The 21,821-nt window shown below is 44.6% G+C and overlaps 1 protein-coding gene across 1 annotated transcript in view; it reads left to right on the top strand.

Moving 5' to 3' along the window:
- Positions 1 to 21,821, top strand: part of INVS (inversin) — a 147,141-nt gene that overhangs the window by 93,965 nt on the left and 31,355 nt on the right. Inside the window, exons 9-12 of the mRNA XM_036260536.1 lie at positions 446 to 601; positions 982 to 1,211; positions 3,560 to 3,666; positions 10,189 to 10,401. Of these exons, the coding sequence (XP_036116429.1) occupies positions 446 to 601; positions 982 to 1,211; positions 3,560 to 3,666; positions 10,189 to 10,401 (706 nt within the window). The remainder of the gene's footprint in view (positions 1 to 445; positions 602 to 981; positions 1,212 to 3,559; positions 3,667 to 10,188; positions 10,402 to 21,821) is intronic.

Here is a 21,821-nt window from a genome sequence, read left to right as displayed (position 1 = left end):
CCACAACCTGGGCATGTGCCCTGACCGGGAATCGAACCGGCAACCTCTTGGTGCATGGGTCCAACGCTCAACCACTGAGCCACACCGGCCGGGCATTGCCTGCACCATTTAATTGTCTTTGTTGTTGTTCTCTTGCTCTCTCAGAAAGAGGAAAAGATAGTAAACTAGCAACTGAGAAGAGGGGACCATTCCAGACCAACAGGATGGAAAGGAGGAAAATAATGAGAAGGGAAAGGCAGAAGGAAAAGGGGAAAGTGTGAGTAATACATGTTAATAGAAAGGAAGATAGAAATCTACAAAAGTGAAAAATAGGGAATTCTTAAGATCAGATTGCATTTAGACAAAATGATGAGGAAATCAAAAGAGGGAAAGATACATAGTTAGAATAATAAAGGGGTAAAGTTGTCATTAAAGACTTCACCACTTTCTCTTGCTCCCTTTTCAGCTTTACATGCTGCTGCCCTCTCTGGCCATGTCAGCACCGTGAAGTTATTACTGGAAAATAATGCTCAAGTAGATGCTACTGATGTCATGAAACATACTCCACTTTTCCGAGCCTGTGAGATGGGACACAAAGATGTGATTCAGACACTTATTAAAGGTTGGTTATTAAGAGTGCTCCTAATAAGTCACTCTCAAAAGGTAGGAAATCTTGCCTTCACCATTTGAAATACAGCCTCACACAGCAGAGCAACCTGGGTACAGGGACGGAGGTCAAGAGTGCCCGCGGGGCATTAGGAAACGCAAGGGCCTAGCTCCACCTGTTGGTGGTTGTGTGATTTAGGCAAAGTCACCACCTGCCTGATCCTGGTTTGTCTTTTTCTGTGAAAGGGAAATGATGCCTACCCTGACCAACGTACAGGCTTATTATAAAAGTCTGGAGTAGATAATGCACTTGGAAGCGTTCTTGTTAAGCGTAAAGCATTTAAGGGACTGTTTCTCTCTATACTAGTCATTTTCATTATATTCTTGCTTTTCCAGGTGGAGCAAGGGTAGATCTAGTTGACCAAGATGGACATTCTCTTCTCCATTGGGCAGCGCTGGGAGGAAATGCTGATGTTTGCCAGATATTGATAGAAAATAAGATCAATCCAAATGTGCAAGATTACGCAGGAAGAACCCCTTTGCAGTGTGCTGCATATGGGGGGTACATCAACTGCATGGCAGTGCTCATGGAAAACAATGCAGACCCTAACATTCAAGACAAAGAGGTAGAAGTTCCGGGTCTTCTTTATAGAGCTTGCTCCACGTGCTTAGAGTATTTTTTCTTTGTTCACTGAAATTAAAATCTGCCAAATGAACAGATCCCCTAGAAATCTGTTCATTAAAAATGATTTTTAATTTATCCATGTTCTCTTCAAGTCCTTGCCTATGTATCTATATAGTTTAACAAAGTCAAAATATAAAATGGGAATAATTTTATAACTTTTGTAAAATATATGTGCATGGCATATGAATATGTATATATAAATATATATGATGTGATTTTATAAACCACATTTTGTTTTGTTCACTTAAAATTATCACCAATATGTCCGGCCGGTGTGGCTTAGTGGTTGAGCATTGACCCATGCACTAAGAGGTCGCCGGTTCCATTCCCGGTCAGGGCACATGCCCAGGTTGTGGGCCCGATCCGCAGTGGGGGGCGTGCAGGAGGCAGCCAACAGATGTTTCTTTCTTTCTCTCCCTCTCACTTCCTCTCTCTCTAAAATCAATAAAGGGAAAAAATATGTTTAAAAAAAATTATCACCAATATTTTCTCATTTGGTTTATAATCTTTTTCATAATCATGGATGTTTAATATTCCAGAGTTCTGAGAGCTTTATGTTTAACAACTCTCTCAGTTCTCATAACAACTCTATAAAGTAGTCACAATTATAGTCCTCATTTCACAGATGAAGAAACTGAAGCTCGTAGCACTTAAATAATTACCCTAAGGTGACAACAATGGCAGGTTGGAGGGAGTCAGGGTCCAAACTATGCCTGTCATCCAAATTTTAGAGTTAAATAAGTAACTTTCTGTTGCTAGTCACATTCTCTTTATTACAGATCATGTTACATTAATCATCTTTGTGTATGTAACATTTTTTATTTTAGATTATTCCCTTGGAATAATTTTCCCTAAGTGATATTATTGAATCAAAGAAGGAATGGTATATGAATGTGATTATGCTCTGATATATACTGTTGAAGTGATTTTTAAAACATGTGGGTTAATTTATGCTTCCCCAGCTGTGTAGTAATATATTACTTTCTCTCAATTTAGCCAATATTGACTTTTTGCTACTTTAATTACTTTAACTCCTTAAAAATCCTAGCATATTATGTTTTCCAAGTCAGAAAGTCTATTTCCTGTTACTTCTTTCAATAAATATTTATCAAGATTGTTGCTATATAAAATTAAATTAATGAAAATATATAAATATGGTCCTTGCACCTATGTTTTTAGAAATATATCTTTTATAATTTGCTATAACTTTTACTTTTTTTTTTTTACAAGTTTCCAGTTTCTTACATCAGTACTATATTAATCTACTTTCCAGTTCTGTTTTTATGTGTATTGTTTTGGATTATCTACGTAAACAATCATACTGTCTGTGAATAATAACATTTCTCTCTCTTCCTTTCCGGTCCTTACACTTTCATTTGTCTCACCGTACTGAGCCAGCCAGGACCTCCAGTACAGTGCTGACTAGAATTGGTGACAGTTGACATTATTAACTCACTCTGGCTTCTCAAGGAGAAAGCTTTAAATATTTTACCATTGAATATGATATTTGCTTTGGTTCCCTTATATTTCTAGTTGTAAAGAGTTTTTTAAAATCACAGTTAGCTGTTTAATTTTTGTCATGCTATTTCAGCATCTATCAACATGATCATATTATTTTTCTCTTCTTTGCTGTTAATATGGTGAATTATATCGATTGCACTGTTTTTTCAGATGTTAGACTATCCTTTCATTTCTGGAGTAAACCCCACTAGGATCTAATTTTAATATATATATATATATATCAGCTATTGTAAAACATAGGTTAAAAATCTCCCACTGTGATTATGGATTTAATATCTCCCCTTTTAATTTTGTCGATTTCAGCCGATATATTTAGAAGCTATGTTATTAGGTACATACGTGTTTAGGACTGTGATATCTTCTTTGACTGCTTTAACACTGTGAAATGCCCCTCCTTATCTCTAGCAATGCTTCAGGACTTCTTTATCTGTTATAACATTGAAATATTTTGAGATTGCAGGCCATTTATTTTATTTCACTCAGTTTGGGTTTACTTATGATTCCTCAAAATTAGATTCAAGTTTTACACTTTGGGTTGGGAAATTATGTAAGTGATATTGAATCCTTCTCAGGGTATCACCTCTGGATGCACATAATGCCCTTGACAGAGTGCTAATTTGGTTACTTGGTTGAGATAACTTCTTTTTCTCCACTGTGTATTTAATATTTTCCTGGGGAGAGAATTGTTTATTTTTTGAGTAATCATAAATAACTATGTGTCCAAAAATACCTACTCCAGCTGTCCTTGATTTTTGCTCCTGCTTGTAGGGAAGAACAGCTTTGCACTGGTCTTGTAACAACGGATACCTTGATGCCATTAAATTGCTGCTAGACTTTGCTGCTTTTCCTAATCAGATGGAAAACAATGAAGAGAGGTGAGTAAGCTGTTGGCAAAAAGAATGCATTGTTGTTCTTATCTCATCCTTTCTTCCAGACTAAAAAAATCTCAAGTTTAGATACTGGTTCAGAAATAATAAGTTTACTCATAAGAAAACGCTACATTAAGAAATTCTGAACCAGAAAAAAAATAGAAAGAAAGAAAGAAAAAGTTCCATGCAATATCAGCTTAGAATCTTGAGATTTTAAAGTTATTCGGAACATTAGCTCTTACCTAGGGTAAGCTCACATTTTATAGATGAAGAAACTCATATGCCTTCTTCTGGCTTGTGGCTAGCATAAAGTCAGGAGGTCCTGACTGACCAGGACTAGGAATTCAGTTAGGCCAGTGGCATGTGTTATAAATTCAAGAAGTTCCCTTGATGGAAGGATGTTATCAGTGGACAAGGTGCCACCATGCAGCATGAAAAAATGAGAAGCTAATCTGAAAGTTCAGGATTTTAGTCTCAATACAGATTTCCTGAATGAGACGAGATCCACAGAGTTAGGCTGGGGTTGTTCCCCAAGGACCCAGGCCTAAATAAAAGGACCAGACACAGCGTGAAGTCTAAGCAGAGAGATTCTTGATGGTGTTGGATCTAGGAAGGGTCTCGGAATCTGTAGGTAACAACTAAGTTTGTAATCTGCCTTCCATACCTGAACTTCCCCCAGCTGAGGTCTGTGCTTTAGATTCATTGTTTGTGGGTGCTGTCAGTGAAGTGGCCCATGCTATGACATCGTCCCCACCCTCCTAGCCACACCACCAGTTCTTTCTTTCTGTCACGGAAGCTTTGAGGAGAAGGAAGGACTTTCTCTGGGGCAACTGTCTCAGCAGAAACATGCTCCTCCTCTCTGAGCCCACCCCTTCATTGTCTCCACCTCTTCCAGAACCTTTCCCCATTAGTTGTATCCTCCATTCATCATTTTCCATCTCTTTGTTCTGAAGTGCGTCTTCTCTGCCTCTAACGTCTTCCTTCTCTCAGACGGTCTTCACTGCCTCCATTCCTTCATCCTCACCACTTGTGCCTTTGCAGGCTGGCTTCCCTCCTCACGTCTACTGACACCTGTGTCTGAACGGTCACTGACAAATTGCTGGTTGAGAAATCATATGTTGTCTTCTCTGTCCACTCTCATTGGCCTTTCTGCATCCTGGTTCTGTTGCCTCCTCTTCTTTACCTTATTGAGATTCTGTCTTCCCTAAGCCTCTGTGACTGTATTTTCCTGATTTCCTTCTGATCATGTCTGGTGCCTTCTCCATTTCTTCTTGGCCCCTCTTCTGTTTTTTATTTTTTAAATATAAACATTCTGCAAGGACCGGATCTCTTCTCTCAGCCTGTCTCCTTTGGCGATCTGACCTACCGCTGAGGCTTCAGCAGTCACCCGGGTCCGGTGAATTCTAAAGCTGTTTCAGGCTCAGTATCTCCTTGCTTCACACTGTCATCTTCTCTTCATCACCCGCAGCACTGCCTAATCACGCTCTCTCTGACTCTTTCTGGGACTAGCACAATGTTTCCTTGCTGTTTTCCCTCCCTTGATCTCTTCCTAATTTAATGCACCTACTTCCAAAGTAGCCTTGCGAAATCATATCTCTAATGTAACTGTTAATCGTGTCATTCCTCTGTTCAAATGCCGTCTCATCTAAGGAGATTGTTCAGACCCCACAGTCATGCATCTCAAACTTCGTCTTCCCCTACTGTGTACTTGTACAGCACTTGGCACATTCCACTTTATATTGTAATTTGAGGTAATCTGGCTTCCCTGTTAGCAGAGAACTCCTGAAGATCACGGTCATCTCTGTATTGCTTGCAGTGCTTTTGATGAAGTGGGTGCTCAGTAAATTGCTGCTGCATTGTCCATCAGTGTTGCCAGGCTCTTAGAACTTCTGGAATTCTTCGAGCACCCACAGAATTAGGTAAAGCAGACTAATATGTCTTACTTTAGGAGCAATTATATAAAGAACTCTATTATAGTCATATGACAACTGCAAAACAGAAAAGATTTGAAGATTTAGGGGGCTGGACATTTAAGGAAGCTGGAAAGCCAGCTTGAGTGGAATCCTCAAGGCCGAGCTTGCGACATGAAAGCAGCTCTGAGGGAGCTGAAACCCTAAAAACGGGGGGGGCAGGGGAGGTTAAGAATCCTAAGAATTAGTAATGATTTATTTCTATAAAGCATTTATTCTAGTACAGTGTTTACCACATGACTATTATATTTCAGGAAAAAGTAAAAAAATATTTTGTTTGCAATTCAGTTCCCATTCATATGTGAAGCATTGAATTTTAGACCTCAGGAAACCTGTGAATTAAGGTGCTTCCTGCCTCCTGGAGAAAACGTATGTTAACTACAGACCAAAAGACCCAAGGAAAAATCCGCCTAACTGTACTTGCCAATCTATAGATGAAAAGGGACAGTAGCATTATTCCAGGCCCCTTTAATGTTTCATCAGCGATACACCTTGATGTACAAATGTCAAGACTTGGCACTGCCTTTTATGTTTATTGGCATTCCAGTTTAGGCATTCTGCTCATCCCATCAGACCATTCCCACTTGGCAGGTCCAATTGTATCTTGTCTCTTGTCTTTATCTACATTGTTTCTTGACTGGTTACCATCAATGTACCGCTGATTTTCACTTCTCATGCGTTGACACTAACCCCTTGATGTGCATTGCATAGACAGAATTTTTGCCAGCTCCTGCTGGCTTTCAGTCAATAAGTATCTGACAGCCACACTCTGACATCGATGGGAATATTCACAGCACATGAATGCTTCTAAATTGAATTGGGGGTGAAGAAAGATTCAATAGTAATAATCACAATATGGTCAGTTGCTTGAACTCTAGGTATAGACTTCAATCTTAAAACCTTGCTAGATATTTGGATTGTGTTTCTTTGATCAAAAATTGACGGAGAATCCTAAATAAACCAGTTGGGGGATAAAAAGACATTTTTGAGAAAATTGGGGGGAATTTGAATTTGGAGTGGGCACTTGTATCTTACTGAAAAGTTCCTGCTTATTTTGTTAGTACAATCACGACATTGCGGTTACGTTTATGTTATTTATAGATGAATACTGAAATGCTGGGAGATGAAATGATAGGGTTTGCTTTAAAATACTTTAGCAAAAGTAAAAAGGAAGGGCTTGCATGAAGCAAATGTGGCAAAGAGCTTGCTAATTGTTACATTTGGATGATGAGTGTGTAAAACATTATGGTGTTATACTCTCTATTTTTGTTTATGTTTGAAATCTCTCCTAATGAAATACAATTTTTTCATAATAAAAATATTAAAGACATTTAAAATGCAATTTCCATTCATAAACAGCCAGAGAGATCTAGTTATTCTTCCCACCTTCCTTTCACCTTTTACAAATGAGAAGAAAGCTCAGAGAAGTGAAGAGAATACCCAGGGTCCCACAGGCCTGCTGACGCCCAGTTCAGCCAGCGTTCTTCAGGGTATATTATGTACCTCTCGTTTCCTTTTGTCGTATTTGTAAGTAAAGACACAGATCAGGCCTTACTTTCATAAACCAGATTTTTATATTCCTGCTTGTATACTATGTGAAAGGCACTACATTTTAACTATAGAAGAAATTGTCAAGCTTACTATTGCACGTTGATTTTAGAAGTTTCAATCTATAAGACACTTATGCTCAATCAGTGATAGGTGTGTTGTAGAAATATTATTGACTAGGGAGTCACTTGATCTTAGTTCCCGTCTAGATTCTGCAGGTAACTAGTTATCTAACTTTCAGCAAGTTGCTTAATTTTTCTGGGTTTGTTTATTCATTTTATTACACTAAATGTCCTCTAAAATTTAATTGAACTCTACTTGTGTGATAATCTTTTCCAATGAATATGTAGTTAATTTTTTAAGTTCTTCTGAATTTAAAAAATGCTAACTACTTATGAATAATGTTCTAAAGTTTGTATAGGCACCTCTACTTATGGCCTTCAGGTCCCTGAACAGTAGCAGCAAACTGAACTGTCCTTAAATGAAGGTTCCTTGATTTTAGCATTTGGGGCTTCCGTCTGAGTTCAGAGTTTTTTACTGAAGTAACCAAATAACTCTTTGCTTACACTGAAAGCCTCGTCTTGTTATGGCTTACTGTATCTGTTAGGTGAATTTTGAAGGGAGATCATTTTTTTCCCTATAATCATTGGATGATTTTCTGTGTCTAAATTGTATCCATATAATCATCATTTATTCCACCTCAGAAATCAGCTGATTATTTCCTCCTAACATCTCTTACTGCATTGAATTAGTAACAGTCACTCAGGGAGGAATTGGATTAGTGGCAGCCGTTAGGTGGTTGTAAATACTAGTTTATAAATACCAGTTTAGGTCCAATGGAAATAATATTTCTGGTAAGTGACTGTGGCATCACAAACCATACTGCAGCGTGTGTCCTGTAATAAAAACAGCGATGGCCAACACGTGTGAACTCCTTCCTCGTGGCAGGTACAACGCCAGTCTTTGCATGTATTCCCTTTCCCCCGTGCCTTGTCCGTGATGGGGAAGGCCGGGGCTTGGAAGCATCGAGTGAGTTGTGCAAGCAGTGACAGTTAGCACATTGCTGGATGGTGGAATTGGGGGTTGGGGTTTTGACTTTTTTTTTTTACTTTTTGCATTGTTTGAATTCTTAAATGTCATTTTTAAGAAGTAATATTTTTCTTTAAAAAAGGAAAACCTGTATGCCAGGATATTAGCAATGTTTAATTGTGAGGGTGGTAATATAGATTATTTCTTTTCTTCTGTGTACTTATATGATTTATTTTATATTTCAAAAAAAATGGACAGTATGTTTTTTAAAAGGAATTTGCCTAAAATCACACAATTAGAAAGAGCCAGTTGAAATTTAAACATATTAACTACATGACAGTGATATCTATCCTTTCTAAATAATACATTTCTCAAAAAGGGGCTCTACATCCACTGTACACATTTTAAAAGGCAGCAAAGGACATTGAGTGGAAACTAAATGTCCCTCCTCGCCTTGCCTCTGAGACATGTCACCAGTGTTGGGAAACTTCCGGAAATACATTGAATATAGGTGAACGAACAAGGATATATTCTTTTTGGTACACAGGGAGCATACCATAATACTCTTCTGCTTCTTGCTTTTTTCTTTTGCTTCATTTAACAAGACATCCTGGAGATTGTTCCTTTAACTGTGCCTTATTCGTATACTGCAGTAATGGCTGCGATTTACTGATGACTTCATTGCATGGGCAGCCTGTGCTTTCTTTAACCAGTCCGCTGTTGATGGACTTGGAGGTTTCCAGGCTGCTGCTCTTTGAAGGGGTACTTACAGCATTTCGCAAATGGGAGCAGGTCTGTAGGATAAATGCCTGTAAGTGACGTGGCTATATTGAAAGGCAGATGCATGAATAATTTTTATAGATGTGCCGAATGTTTCTCGCTCAAGATGAAGGTGGCATGTGAGAGAAGAGAGGCGTCTCCCTGCATCCTGGCCTGCACTCTATGTTCTTAAACTCTCTGATCTTTGCGAATCTAATTATTAAAGTGCTCTTTCATATGGATCTTAATTTGTATTTCTCTTAAATTCATGCAATTGGATATATGTTTAGGAGGCATTTATATTTCCTGTTACGGGAACCCTTTCACCTTTGTCTTTGCCCTGCAAAGTTTTTTTTATTTTTTTTTTTTTTTTTTTTTTATCCTCACCCAAGGATATTTTTCCATTTTTTGTACAGACAGAGTGGGAGGGAGAGAGAGGAAGAGAGAGAGAGGGAAACATCGATGTGAAAGGGACACATCGAGTGGCCGCCACCCGCACGACCAACCAGGGCCGGGGATAAACTGCAACCGAAGTACGTGCCCTTAGCGGGAACCGAACCCGGGTCTCTCCGGACCGCAGGCCGACGCTCTAACCGCTGAACCAAACAGGCCAGGGCTGCAAAGTCTTTTTTTAATCTTCCATGATTTCTTCTAGTACATTCATGATTTCTTTTAAATATGTATATATTTAGCTCTTTGCTTCATTCAGAATTTATTTTGGAGTAAAATGTGACATAAGAGTATTTTTTTTTCCCAGATGTCTACCCAGTTGTTCCAGCACTATTTAATAATTCATCCTTTCTCCAGCTAACAGGCCATCCTTATCATATACTAAATGTCTCCATTTGGAGGTATATTTTTTATTTCATAAACATTAACTCTCAGTTATTGTGAATCTCACAGAATATTTTGCAGTACTTTTTCAGATAGGAGCAAGGAATTATTTGGAACATGGGAAAGGGGAAAAGTGATCATGTTCTCACAGTCCCCAGTCTGTGAGCCAATGAGCAGAACCCAGGAACTGACCCAGCACAGAGCCCCTGACCCCAGTGTCTCCCTTGCTTTGTGCCCCCGGAGAGGAGAAGCAGCGGCCCTGTGCGGGAGATAGCTTTGCCCGAGGAACGCCCCGCATCTGAGCCTGACCTCGCCTTCTCCTGCGTGTACGGCCAGTGTAGCTGTGCATGAGTTGCTTCCCACGCGTCGCAAACTCTCCCTGCTCCAGGTACACCCCCCTGGATTATGCGCTGCTGGGCGAGCGCCACGAGGTGATCCAGTTCATGCTGGAGCGCGGCGCCCTGTCCATCGCCGCCATCCAGGACATCGCGGCCTTCACCATCCAGGCCGTCTACAAGGGCTACAAGGTCAGGAAAGCTTTCCGGGACCGGAAGAATCTCCTCATGAAGCACGAGCAGCTGAGAAAAGATGCTGCTGCCAAGTAAGTTGGAGCCCTTAGAGGTGGGTGCTCACAGCACATCATCAGGGTTGAAGGGCGGAGTGGTGGGAGAGGGCGGAGAGGGAGTCAGGAGAGAATCTGAAACGACTTTCATCCCTGTACCCGTGCCACCTTCCTCCCGCTCACCAGTCCTTCAGAGGGCCGAGGCTGAAATGGATGAAGGCCTAACCTCTGCGTGGTGCCTGGTCCTCTCTGTTACCGTGGGGAGGAGCTGGAGGGTGGCATTGCCACCCAGTGAGCTGCGAGAGAACGCTGGCCATCTTTCCTGCCTGTCCAGAATGAACTGCCACCAGTATCTAGCCTACGTCCACTGGACCAGGGGTTCTCAACCTGCGGGTCGCAACCCCTTTGGGGGTCGAACCACACTTTCACAGGGGTCGCCTAAGACCATCGGAAAACACATATTTCCGATGGTCTTAGGAGCCGAGACACGTCTCCTCTATCCTCTCCAGATGGGTCCGCCCACATGTAGGTATGCCCACAGACAACATGAGGAACTGTATTAAAGGGTCGCTGCATTAGGAAGGGTGAGAACCATTGCACTAGACTAATCTAGTTTTGATTTGATTAAAGCAACTATCTTGTATAAATAACTTCCTCTCCTTCACCTATTCCTTAACAAATTTATACTAAACCATGTAATTTATTCAAGAAACAGTGATTGAATTCTTACTAAACATACAAAACCCTTGGCTAGAGCCTACAGAGGAAATAGTAACTACAAGGAAAATAGTTGTTCCAAGGACCTCACACCTTTTTGGATAATGGCACAAACTGTACAAAACAGTCATAGGTGCATATTATACATTGTGATTATTTTACTGTAAACGATTGGTTTTCAATTATGCTTTGGTTTGCCTTTTCTTTGATGCCTGTGTTGGGTATTTTGGATAGCAGCAGAGTATCCCACTAGCAGGTATAGAGACTAAAACTTCTGATGACAAAGATGCGGACAGCAGGCATATTTCTGAGAGATAACTTCCTGGCTGTATCCAATGTTTCCAAACCTTGGATCACTACAACTCTCAATTCTTTCCATATCTTGCCCACAAGACGGAAGCATAAGAGTAATAAATAGTGATTAAAAATAATAACAAAAGGCAAGATAAACCAAGAAGTGAAATACTTCTTGCCGTACAGAGAGACCCGGGTTCAGTTCCCACTAAGGGCACATGCCTTGGTTGCAGTTTGTCCCTGACCCTGGTTGGGTTGTGCGGGTGGCAGCCACTCGATGTGTCCCTTTCACATCGATGTTTCTCTCTCTCCCTCCCACTCTATCTGCAAAAAATAAAAAGTAAAAAAAAAAAAAAGTGAAATACCACTGTGAACTGGAATACTAACCATAAGGTCAGCCTTTTCTAGACAAGACTGACAGAAACACATTATTTTCTGTGACTCTGAAGCTCCAACATAGGTGGCATCCTAGGAAACACTATTTTGCATTGTTCTCTTAATGAGGCCCTCTCTTCTTCACTTTTGCCAGAGAATCCAGTGGGTTTTTTTTTTTGGTTTTTTTTAATCCTCACCCGAGGACATTTTTGCATTTTTTGTTCAGACAGAGCGGGAGGGAGAGAGAGGAAGAGAGAGAGAGAGAAACATCCACGTGAAGGGACACATCGAGTGGTTGCCACCCGCACGACCAACCAGGGCCGGGGACAAACTGCAACCGAGGTACGTGCCCTTAGCAGGAACCGAACCCGGGTCTCTCTGTACCGCAGGCTAACGCTCTAACTGCTGAGCCAAACCAGCCAGGGCGAGAATCCAGTGTTAACCTAAAGCCTCTACATGCCTCTTCCCAGCCTTCTTATCAAAGATCTCTGTGTATGAGTGACAACTGTAATTAGGAAATACATGTGACAAATTATCCTGAGTCTAAAGTAAACATTCTGTGCAAGGGCTGGAATATTGTATTGCCTCCCACTGGGGCTTTTATAAACTCAGTTTAATGTGTGAGAATCTGGTCTTGGAATTTGAAGTCACATCTATCTGGATGTGAGGTGCGACTCTATAGAGGCAATGTGATTGTGTGTCCCCCTAAAAGGAGTATATTAATCCAAACACAATTCACTTTGTTTTTGGAGAGAGGGGACCCTGGAGGCCTCCTTCCCCCAAACACCCTTTCCAGCGCAGTAGAAGGGTTATGATAGAGTGGAAATCCCGTCTCTGACGTTTATGTGCGATGAATTGAACACAGCATTCTCTCTCTGGGCCTCCGCCTCTTCGTCTGTGAAACAGGACAGGTCAAGCAGTTGATTTCCAGGCACTGTCCAGGTCTGTGGAGAGCCCCAGGGCCCACAGTCAGGGATGCAGCCTCCTCCCCCTCTCCCTTGCCTGTGGTGCTATACGGAGGCCAGTTACCTGGGCCAAGAGTTTGGATTCAGTGTCGAGCTGAGAACTACGAATACACTTGTCAGATCTTCTGTACAAAGGTAGGGGTTCAAATAATGACTCTTAAATCAAGTACATAATGGTTTACCAGATTTTGCAACTCACAGCCCAGAGGGCTTGAATGACAGGGAGATTTAGGGAACATCTCGTTCTCCACCCCCCACCTTTTACCCTTTTACTTGTTATCCTAATTTAGTTTCACTTTGGGGGAAGATAAGTCCTCTTTGTTCTTACTTCCTTGTTTCTGAAATTCATTCTTTAAAACCCTTTTAAATGGGAACTGTACCTACTGTGATTAATATTTGAAATTGCCAAAACTGAGAAATTAAGATCTTCTCCTTTCCTTCATTCTCCATCACAGCCTTTCCTTTATTAGGTGCCATTATTGGAAGTAAACAAGTTTTTTACACTTTGACCATCACCTCCTACAGTCATCCTGGCATAGATCTCCAAGAGAAATTTTAAATGGAAAAGAAATGGATTTAATTTTATTTCTCAAGAGTTATTTCTTAAAGTCCGAATCACTGTTTAATTTTGTGTTTCATCTTTGTTTAAGGAGCAGAAATCAGAGTGTTAAATTCAGTCTGTGCTGCCGCTGCCTCCTAGACTAAGGTGGCCCGGCACTCCCTGGAACCTGGGCCCAGCCCCGCAGGCCAGCGCTGCCTGCGGGTCACCTTCCGCAAAGGGCGCCTGTGAAAGGAACTTTTTTAACTTACAGTGATTTCTAGTTTATTAATAAAGAAACTGGGAGAGAAGTTTTAGTCATATTTTCTAAGCCATGTTTGTTAGAAAGTACTATTTAAGGAATACGTGTAATCCATTTAAAGCACTTTGTAACGCACACTGCACCACCTCTGCTATTGCCCAAGTGGGCATCGCTGTAATTTACCTGCCAGAGCACACGGTTGAATGCACACTAATTTAGAGCGTATTTACGTGGCTCGCTCTTCCCTGGAGCTTCCTTTGCCAGGTTTTTATTGTACTGTCTCGTCACAGATCGCCACTAACTCCCACTTGTCAATACCACCACCTCCACCTGAGGCCAGCCCTGCAGGCTACCGCCTTACACTTCTCCTGCTACACTTTCCTTTAGGGAAAGTGTATCTACTTTTAAAAGTTAAATGATTTTATCTCTGTAGGTAACACCTTTTTTTTTTTTTTTTTTTATCTATCCTCACCTGAGGACACTTTTTCATTCTTTGTTCAAATAGAGCAGGAGGGAGAGAGAGAGAGAGAGAGAAACATCAATGTGAAAGGGACACATCGAGTGGCTACCACCTGCACGACCAACCAGGGCCGGGGACAAACTGCAACCAAGGTACATGCCCTTAGCGGGAACCGAACCCGGGTCTCTCTGGACCACAGGCCGACGCTCTAACCGCTGAGCCAAACAGGCCAGGGCTTTTTTTTTTTTTTTTTTTTATTAAAATTTTTATTCCCTTTATTCTTTTCAACTAATCAACATGACCACCAGTGACACAACACTGTTATTGACATACAGCACTCAAACATGGGGCCTCTCTTCACTCCAGAGGTTATTGACTTTCTTTTTTTTTTTTATCCTCACCCGAGGATATTTTTCCATTTTTTTGTACAGATAGAGCGGGAGGGAGAGAGAGGAAGGAGAGAGAGAGAGAAACATCGACGTGAAGGGACACATCGAGTGGCTGCCACCCACACGACCAACCAGGGCCGGGGACAAACTGCAACCGAGGTACATGCCCCTAGCGGGAACCGAACCCGGGTCTCTCTGGAGCGCAGGCTGACGCTCTAACCGCTGAGCCAAACTGGCCAGGGCGGTAACCCCTTAATCTGTCTCACATCCCGACCTCCTTTTGTCACCACCACCGCACTCCCCGCGAAACTGGCCTCTTGACCACGGCCTGTCCCTCTCCTTGCCGCCTGGTTTCCCTGCTGGGGCTGCCACCCCTGATTCTGTTCGTTCCTCTTGCTGTTCCCTGTCCCATCCCTCTGTACAAGCCGTTGTTCTTGAGGACCAGCCACGATGCCGTGTAAGACCCTTCGACGTTTTACTTCCACTGACATGGCCAAGTCTCACTCGTCCCCACTACTCCCACCCCCACCCCCTCACACGGGAGGTCTCAGCGCCCTGAGCTTTCTTCCCCTCCTCTCCTTCCACCTTCCTTACGGAGCACGCCCCCCGGGAGACGCGCGCCTCTTTCCGACTAGTGTACAAGACCCGCGTGCCTCTCAGAGTGACGCACTCAGGTCCAGTGGGGTCACCTGTTCAGACTCTTGTGATGCCGACTCTCCTTCTACAGGAGGCTGTTCTGTGTCCTCCAAAAGTCAAATGACTGCCCTGGCCGGTTTGGCTCAGAGGTTAGAGCATCAGCCTGCGGACCCATGAGTCGCGGGTTTGATTCTGGTCAAGAGCATGTGCCTTGGTTGCGGTTCGTCCCCAGTTCTGGTTGGGGTCGTGCGGGAGGCAGCCAGTCGATGTGTCTTTCTCATGTCGATGTTTCTCTCTCATGTCGATGTTTCTCTCTCTCTTCCTCCTTCTCTCCCACTCTTTCTGAAGAGAAATAGAAAAATATCCTCAGGTGAGGCTTATGAAAACAAAGAAGAGTCAAATGACAGGGCAGTCTGTGCCTCAACGCAGCACATTTCATTAGTGACAGTTCTATCTGGCAGAAGTTCTTTTGGTTTTGAGCTAACGAGAAAAGTCTAAATTCTCTCCCTACACCAGCTTTCAGAGCATTCAAGTGCTCATGACACCCCCACTGTGACCCCAGGTCTCCGTTTGGCCTCGGAGGGGCCCTGTCGGAGCCTGCTCCTCGGACGTCTTCATCTTGTCTGTGCCTTTCTTCAGGGCTGACCCATCGGTCTGACTGCTCGGCCCACACTGTGGTCTGACCCACGGGAGTCCCTGCCATGACTCTCCTTCCTGCCGTCCACTCCTCCACCTCCTTTCCCGTCAGTGAAGTGAAAGGTTTCTTAAAGCAGCACAGTCGTGGGGCTCCGCGATGCCCTGACACTGCACGCAGCATTTCGTGTGTCGTGAGCACGTGTGGATTCTGAGGGGAGGATCTAGACATTGATCACACTCTCTAAGAGGGTCCTCAGTCACAGAGAGATTTTTAAAAATTGGACTCAGTCATATGTGAGGTCCCTCCAAGTGCTAACATTCTGTAAGTCAAAGGTTCTAAAACACATGACATTTCTTCTCTGAAAGGAAGTCAAAGACCAAGTATGACTGGGCCTGTTACTCGGCAACAGAGAGGAGCCTCTGACAGATCCCTCCGAGCAGTGAGCAGTGCAGGGCCAACAAAACCTCCGTCTCTGAGGCAGCCAGCTTCCCCTCCAGGGCATGTCCCAGCAGAAAGGGGATCATCAGCTTTGCAGGATACTACACAAGGAATTTTTAAAATTACAGAGAGAGCTGGTCTCTAAGGTCTCTCTTGAGTCCGAGATCCTGTGGGGTAGCTGCACGTCTCAGCTCATGCTCTTCCTTCTGCTGAAACAGCCTTCTCTCACGTCCCTCCGTTCTCAGTTTGACATTCTCTGCAGCATCTTTCCCCTCTTCCAGGTTAATTCGTCCCACACCCTCCCACAGCTCTGTGTGGATACCTCTCTTAGCACTTGTCACGCCCCAAACTCTCTCTGCAGAAGTGCACAGGTCTGATTCCCAACGTGAGAGCAGGGGCTGTGTCATCTATCTCCGTGTCTCCAGGGCTGAGAGTACTTGATATATTAGAAGCATTTAAGCCCTGGCCTGGTGCTCAGTGGTTAGAGCGTCGACTCCGAACCAGAGTCACGGGTTTGATTCCAGTCAAGGGCATGTACCTTGGTTGCGGTTCGTCCCCAGCCTTGGTCTGGGTTGTGTGAGAGGCAGCCGGTCGATGTGTCCCTCTCACATCAATGTTTCTCTCCCCCTCTCCCCCACCCCCCGATCTGAACATAAATGGAAAGAATATCCTCAAGTGAGGATTTAAAAAAAAAGCATTTCATAATAAATGTTCAATAACTGCCCCAGCCTGGGTCTAAGACCTTATGTAATTTATTCATCATTCTAGGCCTGAGTTTCCCCTCTGCCGATGCTGGCTCCGGGCTCCCTCAGTTCTAGTGCAGTGACCCTAAGTGGACTGCTGTCACTTGTCTGTTTCCTCAGGCTGCAGTCACATCCATGTACCATGACCTCATGATGCACGCTAGGCTTGTGTACTGCTGCATTTCGTTTTCCAGCTCTCCGTGTGTCACGAGCAGGTGGCCATTTGACAGGTTTATGATTTCAAAAAGAAACTTCAGAGCAAAGGGGTTACTACTGCACCTTCTTGGACATTAGACCCCACTATGTGGCTTCCACAGAGAGTTGTATTTGCCCAGGTTTGACAAGAAGAAATACTCTGTCAGGTACTACGTTCCACGGATATTCAAGACCCCACTGCTATGAGTGTGGGACCTGAGCAAGGCTCAGAGATGTGATTACAGTAGCTTCGTGGACCAGGGGTTACTGTGGTCTCAACAAGGAGCACTTTTTGAAAATATCGTCCTGCCCAGCCTTGTAGCTCTTAGACTGCAGGGCCCTCAGGCCACGCCCAGCTTTAACTTCTCACCAGGTCATCATAGGGAAGCTATCTGAACAGCTTTACCTCTACATAAAAGTAGTAATGATGACTTACATTTATGTATTTATTTACAGCTTACAGAGTTCGTATACATTCATTCACTGAATCTGCATACAATAGCTCAGTAGAGCAGACGAGGCATTTCACAGGTGGGAAAACAACAGAGGTTAACTTGCCTGAAACCCCACAGTTAGGAAGGGAGAGATGGCGCTTGGATCTCAGTTCTACCCAGAGCCAGGGCTCCTACCACTGTGTGGTTCAGGGGAGTCACCTGCCAGCCATGCCTCTGCCTGAGGCTGTCCCCAGGTCCTGGCACCGATGTGACAGGCCAGCATGGAGAAGCTGTGGCTGCTGCTGGCAGAACCAGCCCCGAGTCAGCCAGTCTCCTGGCCCTGTCTGCTCCAGCTGTGCCAGTGCCGTTCGCAGTGCCGAAGAGAGCGGTGCCCAGTCACCCTCATCGATCCTGCAGCACACTTCAGTGAAAGCGGCCCTGCAGCTCTCGGCTCGCACGGCAGAGCACGCCAGCCTCCCCCGAAATCCTTCAGAACGTTGAGAAAATCAGTCGGCCCCAAGCCTGCACCAGGACTGTGAACAAGAAGGGCATTAGGGCAGAGCTGGGTCAAATCAGCCCGACAACAGGACGCACTGACTGCATCTCCCTGATCTGTGGAAACCATTTTAATCTCATCTCTCAAACTTTGCTCAGGTCCTGTGTTCATGGAAACTTCAATACTCATTGAATGAGGAAAAGCCTGCCTATTTCTGCAGTGTCTGATATAATTAATTTCTTCTGTCAAAACTGGGCGAACACAGTACTCTGTGGGAAGCCTTACAGTGGGGTGGAGGAAAATGTCAGCTTCTGGGAGGCAGGTCTGTGCATACTGTGCAGTTGCTGAGATGCTGACGCCATTGGACATTCAAGTCATTTAAGTTACTGCCCTTGATCTGGTTCTCTGCACATCAAGCAATTAAAAATTTTTTTTTCTTTATTGTTTAGAGAGAGAGGAATGGAGAGGCAGAGGGAGATAGAAACATGGATGAGAGAAAACATCGATTGGCTGCCTCCTGCACGCCCCCCACTGGGGATTTGGCCCACAACCTGGGCACGTGCCCTGACCGGAAATTGAACCGGCGACCTCCTGGTACATAGGTCGATGCTCAACCACTGGGCCACACCAGCCAGGCTCAAGCAATCTTTTGATTCCATAGTTTCTTATTGGCCCTTTTTTTTTTTTTTTGCATTTGTCAGTTAGGCTACTACTTGTAGAAATCCCCATTCTTCCTCTGTAAATTTTCATATAAACTACGAGTAACATTGGCCTTTTTTCTGGTATTCGTTTCCTAAACCTGACAAAAATAGGTCAACTTTATAGTATAGCCCATCGTGAAGATTGTAGATCGTTGGTACTCTACAATAAATTATTTGGAGGAAAAAAACACTTAAATTTCAAGACAATTATCGAACCTAAGAATTTAAGACTAATAGCCACACTGGAAGCTAGTTTGAAATGCTGTTAATGGTTACTTTTATGGGTGGTACTACCAGTTTCTTCATATGACCCAGTTTATTTTTATTTTTTTAATTTATTGATTTGAGAGAGAGAGATGAAGGGGGGGGGGGGGGGAGAGAAACACCAGTTTGTTGTTCCGCTTATTGATGCATTCATTGGTTGCTTCTTGCACGTGCCCTGACCAGGGATCAAACCCACAACCTTGGTGTATCGGGATGACGCTCTAACCAACTGAGCCAATTCATTTTTTAGATGATGGAAGAAGATTCTGAGTGAAATTTAAAACAAAACAATTTTGTCACAATTTTACAGGGAGAAGTAAAGCAGCTTAGTCTGTCTCGGCTCTGTGTATGGTTTATGATGTAGCCTTGGGAGTCACTTGTCTCTCTGCCTCAGTTTCCTTCTCTACCAAATAAGAGTGTTGCCATCAGTAAGCCAAGGGTCCTTCACACTCTCCAACTATGAGCAGTGGTTCTGGACCTTTTTCCCAGACGGACACATACATGTGGGATCATGTTCCCCTCTCAGGAGCTGTCTGGTGTGCGGGTGTGCGTGCGTGCGTGCGTGCGTGCATGCGTGTGTTGCTTTGTTTTCAGGTAGCGGTATAGGTAAAATAGGATGTAAGTTATGCATAACCCCCAGCTTTGATCCCAGCCCCGTCACCCCAGTGACCACCGCTCCCACATCAGGAACCACCACTTTGGGGGACTGTGCGACTACAGGCTGTGTGCCACCTGGAAGACTCTGAACATTTTAAATGCATCAATTTTGAAAGATATTAATATACTTCTATACATATGCTGGGGAGTCCAATTATATATTCTGACAGTTCTTTCCCCCAGATCTGCTTATGTAGTTCTATCGAGATGTAAAGGCAGCGCCTTACAAACCTCCCCCTTCAAGACATCCTCAGAAAGCAGAGCCCCCTTGCTTTCTGGACATCCTGGTCACTGGAAAGCTGGGCCCCTGCTGCTCTGTGGAGCTTTTGCTGCAGTGACCAGGTCTGCCCAGGGGCTGGTCGTGCAGTGACTTCTTGGAACTGAAAAGGAAAGCTGTTTGGTTTCCTAAAAGAAAGAGAAATGGCTGCTCATATAACAAAGTCTAATTTATCACCTCAAAGCCCCTCTTCACGGCAGTGGGATCCATGTAGATGCCCCGCCAGACGACCGCCGCCTGGCTCTGTCTGTGGAACCAACATCTCTTAGAGCAGTTCTCTCCCTCCGTGCACGTGGAGTGAGCAGCACGCCCTTCTGAAGAGCAGCCTTCCCCGGACACGTCGCACTGAAGTGGCACCTGCTAGCATCACGTGAACTGCCGGCCCGACGACGATGATGGCAGGTCCGGCTCCCCTGTCAGCCGCAGTGCAGCGCGCCCAAGTGTCCGCAGGTGGCAGAGCATGGGACACGGCCAGGCCACACACACGCACGAGGGCTGCCCAGCACCACCCGTCTGGCCACCTTCTCCGGACAGGGACTCTGCAAACCAGGCCTGGACCCCAGATCAGGGGCCTCACCACGGGAACAAAGACCTTCAGAAGGGCAAGTTCACTTGACAAGACTTTATGTCAAAGACCCAGATAGCTGTCATCTGGGTCTTCCCTGTCCCTTGAGGTCTGAGTACACTTGGCTTCAGATTCCAGTTTTAGAAATCTGAATTCTCTGACTTCTTAGGGGCTGAGGGTCTCTGCCTCAGCTCTTGCTTCTGTGTCTGGTCTCAGCTCAGCAGTTTATCAGGTTGCTTATGAAAAAGCAGGTGTGAGCATGGTAGACCTCACGAAAGGTGGGTGCCATTGAGGAGAATCACATTTCCTATTGTAATGGTCTCGTTAGCAGACATGCAAGGCTTTCCTGTTCCCTTAGCCTTATGCTCAAGGTGTGGTCAGAGGACCAGCAGCAGCGGCAGAGCCTGGGTGCTTGTTAGAACTGCACAGCTTGCACCACCCCAGGCTTGCTGACTCAATCCCGAGTTCGCGGGCTGTCGGGAGAGTCCATTCATTGCAGCGTGACGAGCACGGATCTAAAGGCATCTCTGTCTCCTCGCCACGGGCAGAGTCCGTGCCCCGGCCCGTGCTCTGGCGTACCAGCCTCTCATCTCCTCCCCACTGGCAGGAGCTCCGAATGCTTTGTGTGCGACAGAGCAGGCCAGTCGCCACGCAGGCCCCGGGGCTCACTTTCACCAGCCCTGATCCTGACCCCAGCCTAACAGCATTTGTCTAAACAAGGTCCCCTTCTGGGAGGGACTCTGGCACCAGCTACTTCGATAAAAGAAATATCTCCATCTCATTACAGAAGATAATCCTGGATTTTATACAGGTATCTGGTTTCCAAACAGACCCCTAAATCAATTCGGGATGACAGGGCATCATGTAAGTGTTAGACCGGGGGGAGCTGAGTCTTCAACAGGAAAACGACCCACTCAAGGTCACTTTGCAGTTATTGGCAGAGGCAGGGAAGGTCTTCTGCTTCCCAGGGCAGGTTCTCTCCACTGCACCCCTGATCATTCTGCTTTTAACTGACCCTTTCAGTGGCTACCAGACTCTCTCCTGAGCAGAACCGGAATCATCTGGGCAGGTATATGTCGGATGCCTGCTGCGAATCGCGAGCGCTGTTCAAAGGTCAGAGGAAGCAAGTGCGCCCAGTTTTTCCCAAGTGCTTGCCTTTGCTCCAGCCGCTCCCTCAGACGAACGTCCTCGTTCCTTCCCCCCCGTCTGCCGGCAGGCTCCTGCTCGGCTCCGCGTCAGCAGCTGGGACCTCCTCTGTGCATTTCCCCTGTGGCACTTCTTCCGTCAGTGTTGTCTGTTCTCCCAGCTGGTCCCCTCTGAGTAGAAGTGTCCTCCAGGCAGGGCTGGACCCACGCTCGTTACTGTACCGTCGGTGCCCTGCACAGGACGCGCTCAAGAGTGTCAGGTTCCTTCCCC

Source organism: Molossus molossus, unplaced genomic scaffold (assembly GCF_014108415.1).
Source record: "Molossus molossus isolate mMolMol1 unplaced genomic scaffold, mMolMol1.p scaffold_m16_p_14, whole genome shotgun sequence".
Lineage (NCBI taxonomy): Eukaryota > Metazoa > Chordata > Mammalia > Chiroptera > Molossidae > Molossus > Molossus molossus.
The sequence above is the reverse complement of the archived record's forward strand: the minus strand, read 5'-3'. Positions and strand labels throughout refer to the sequence as shown.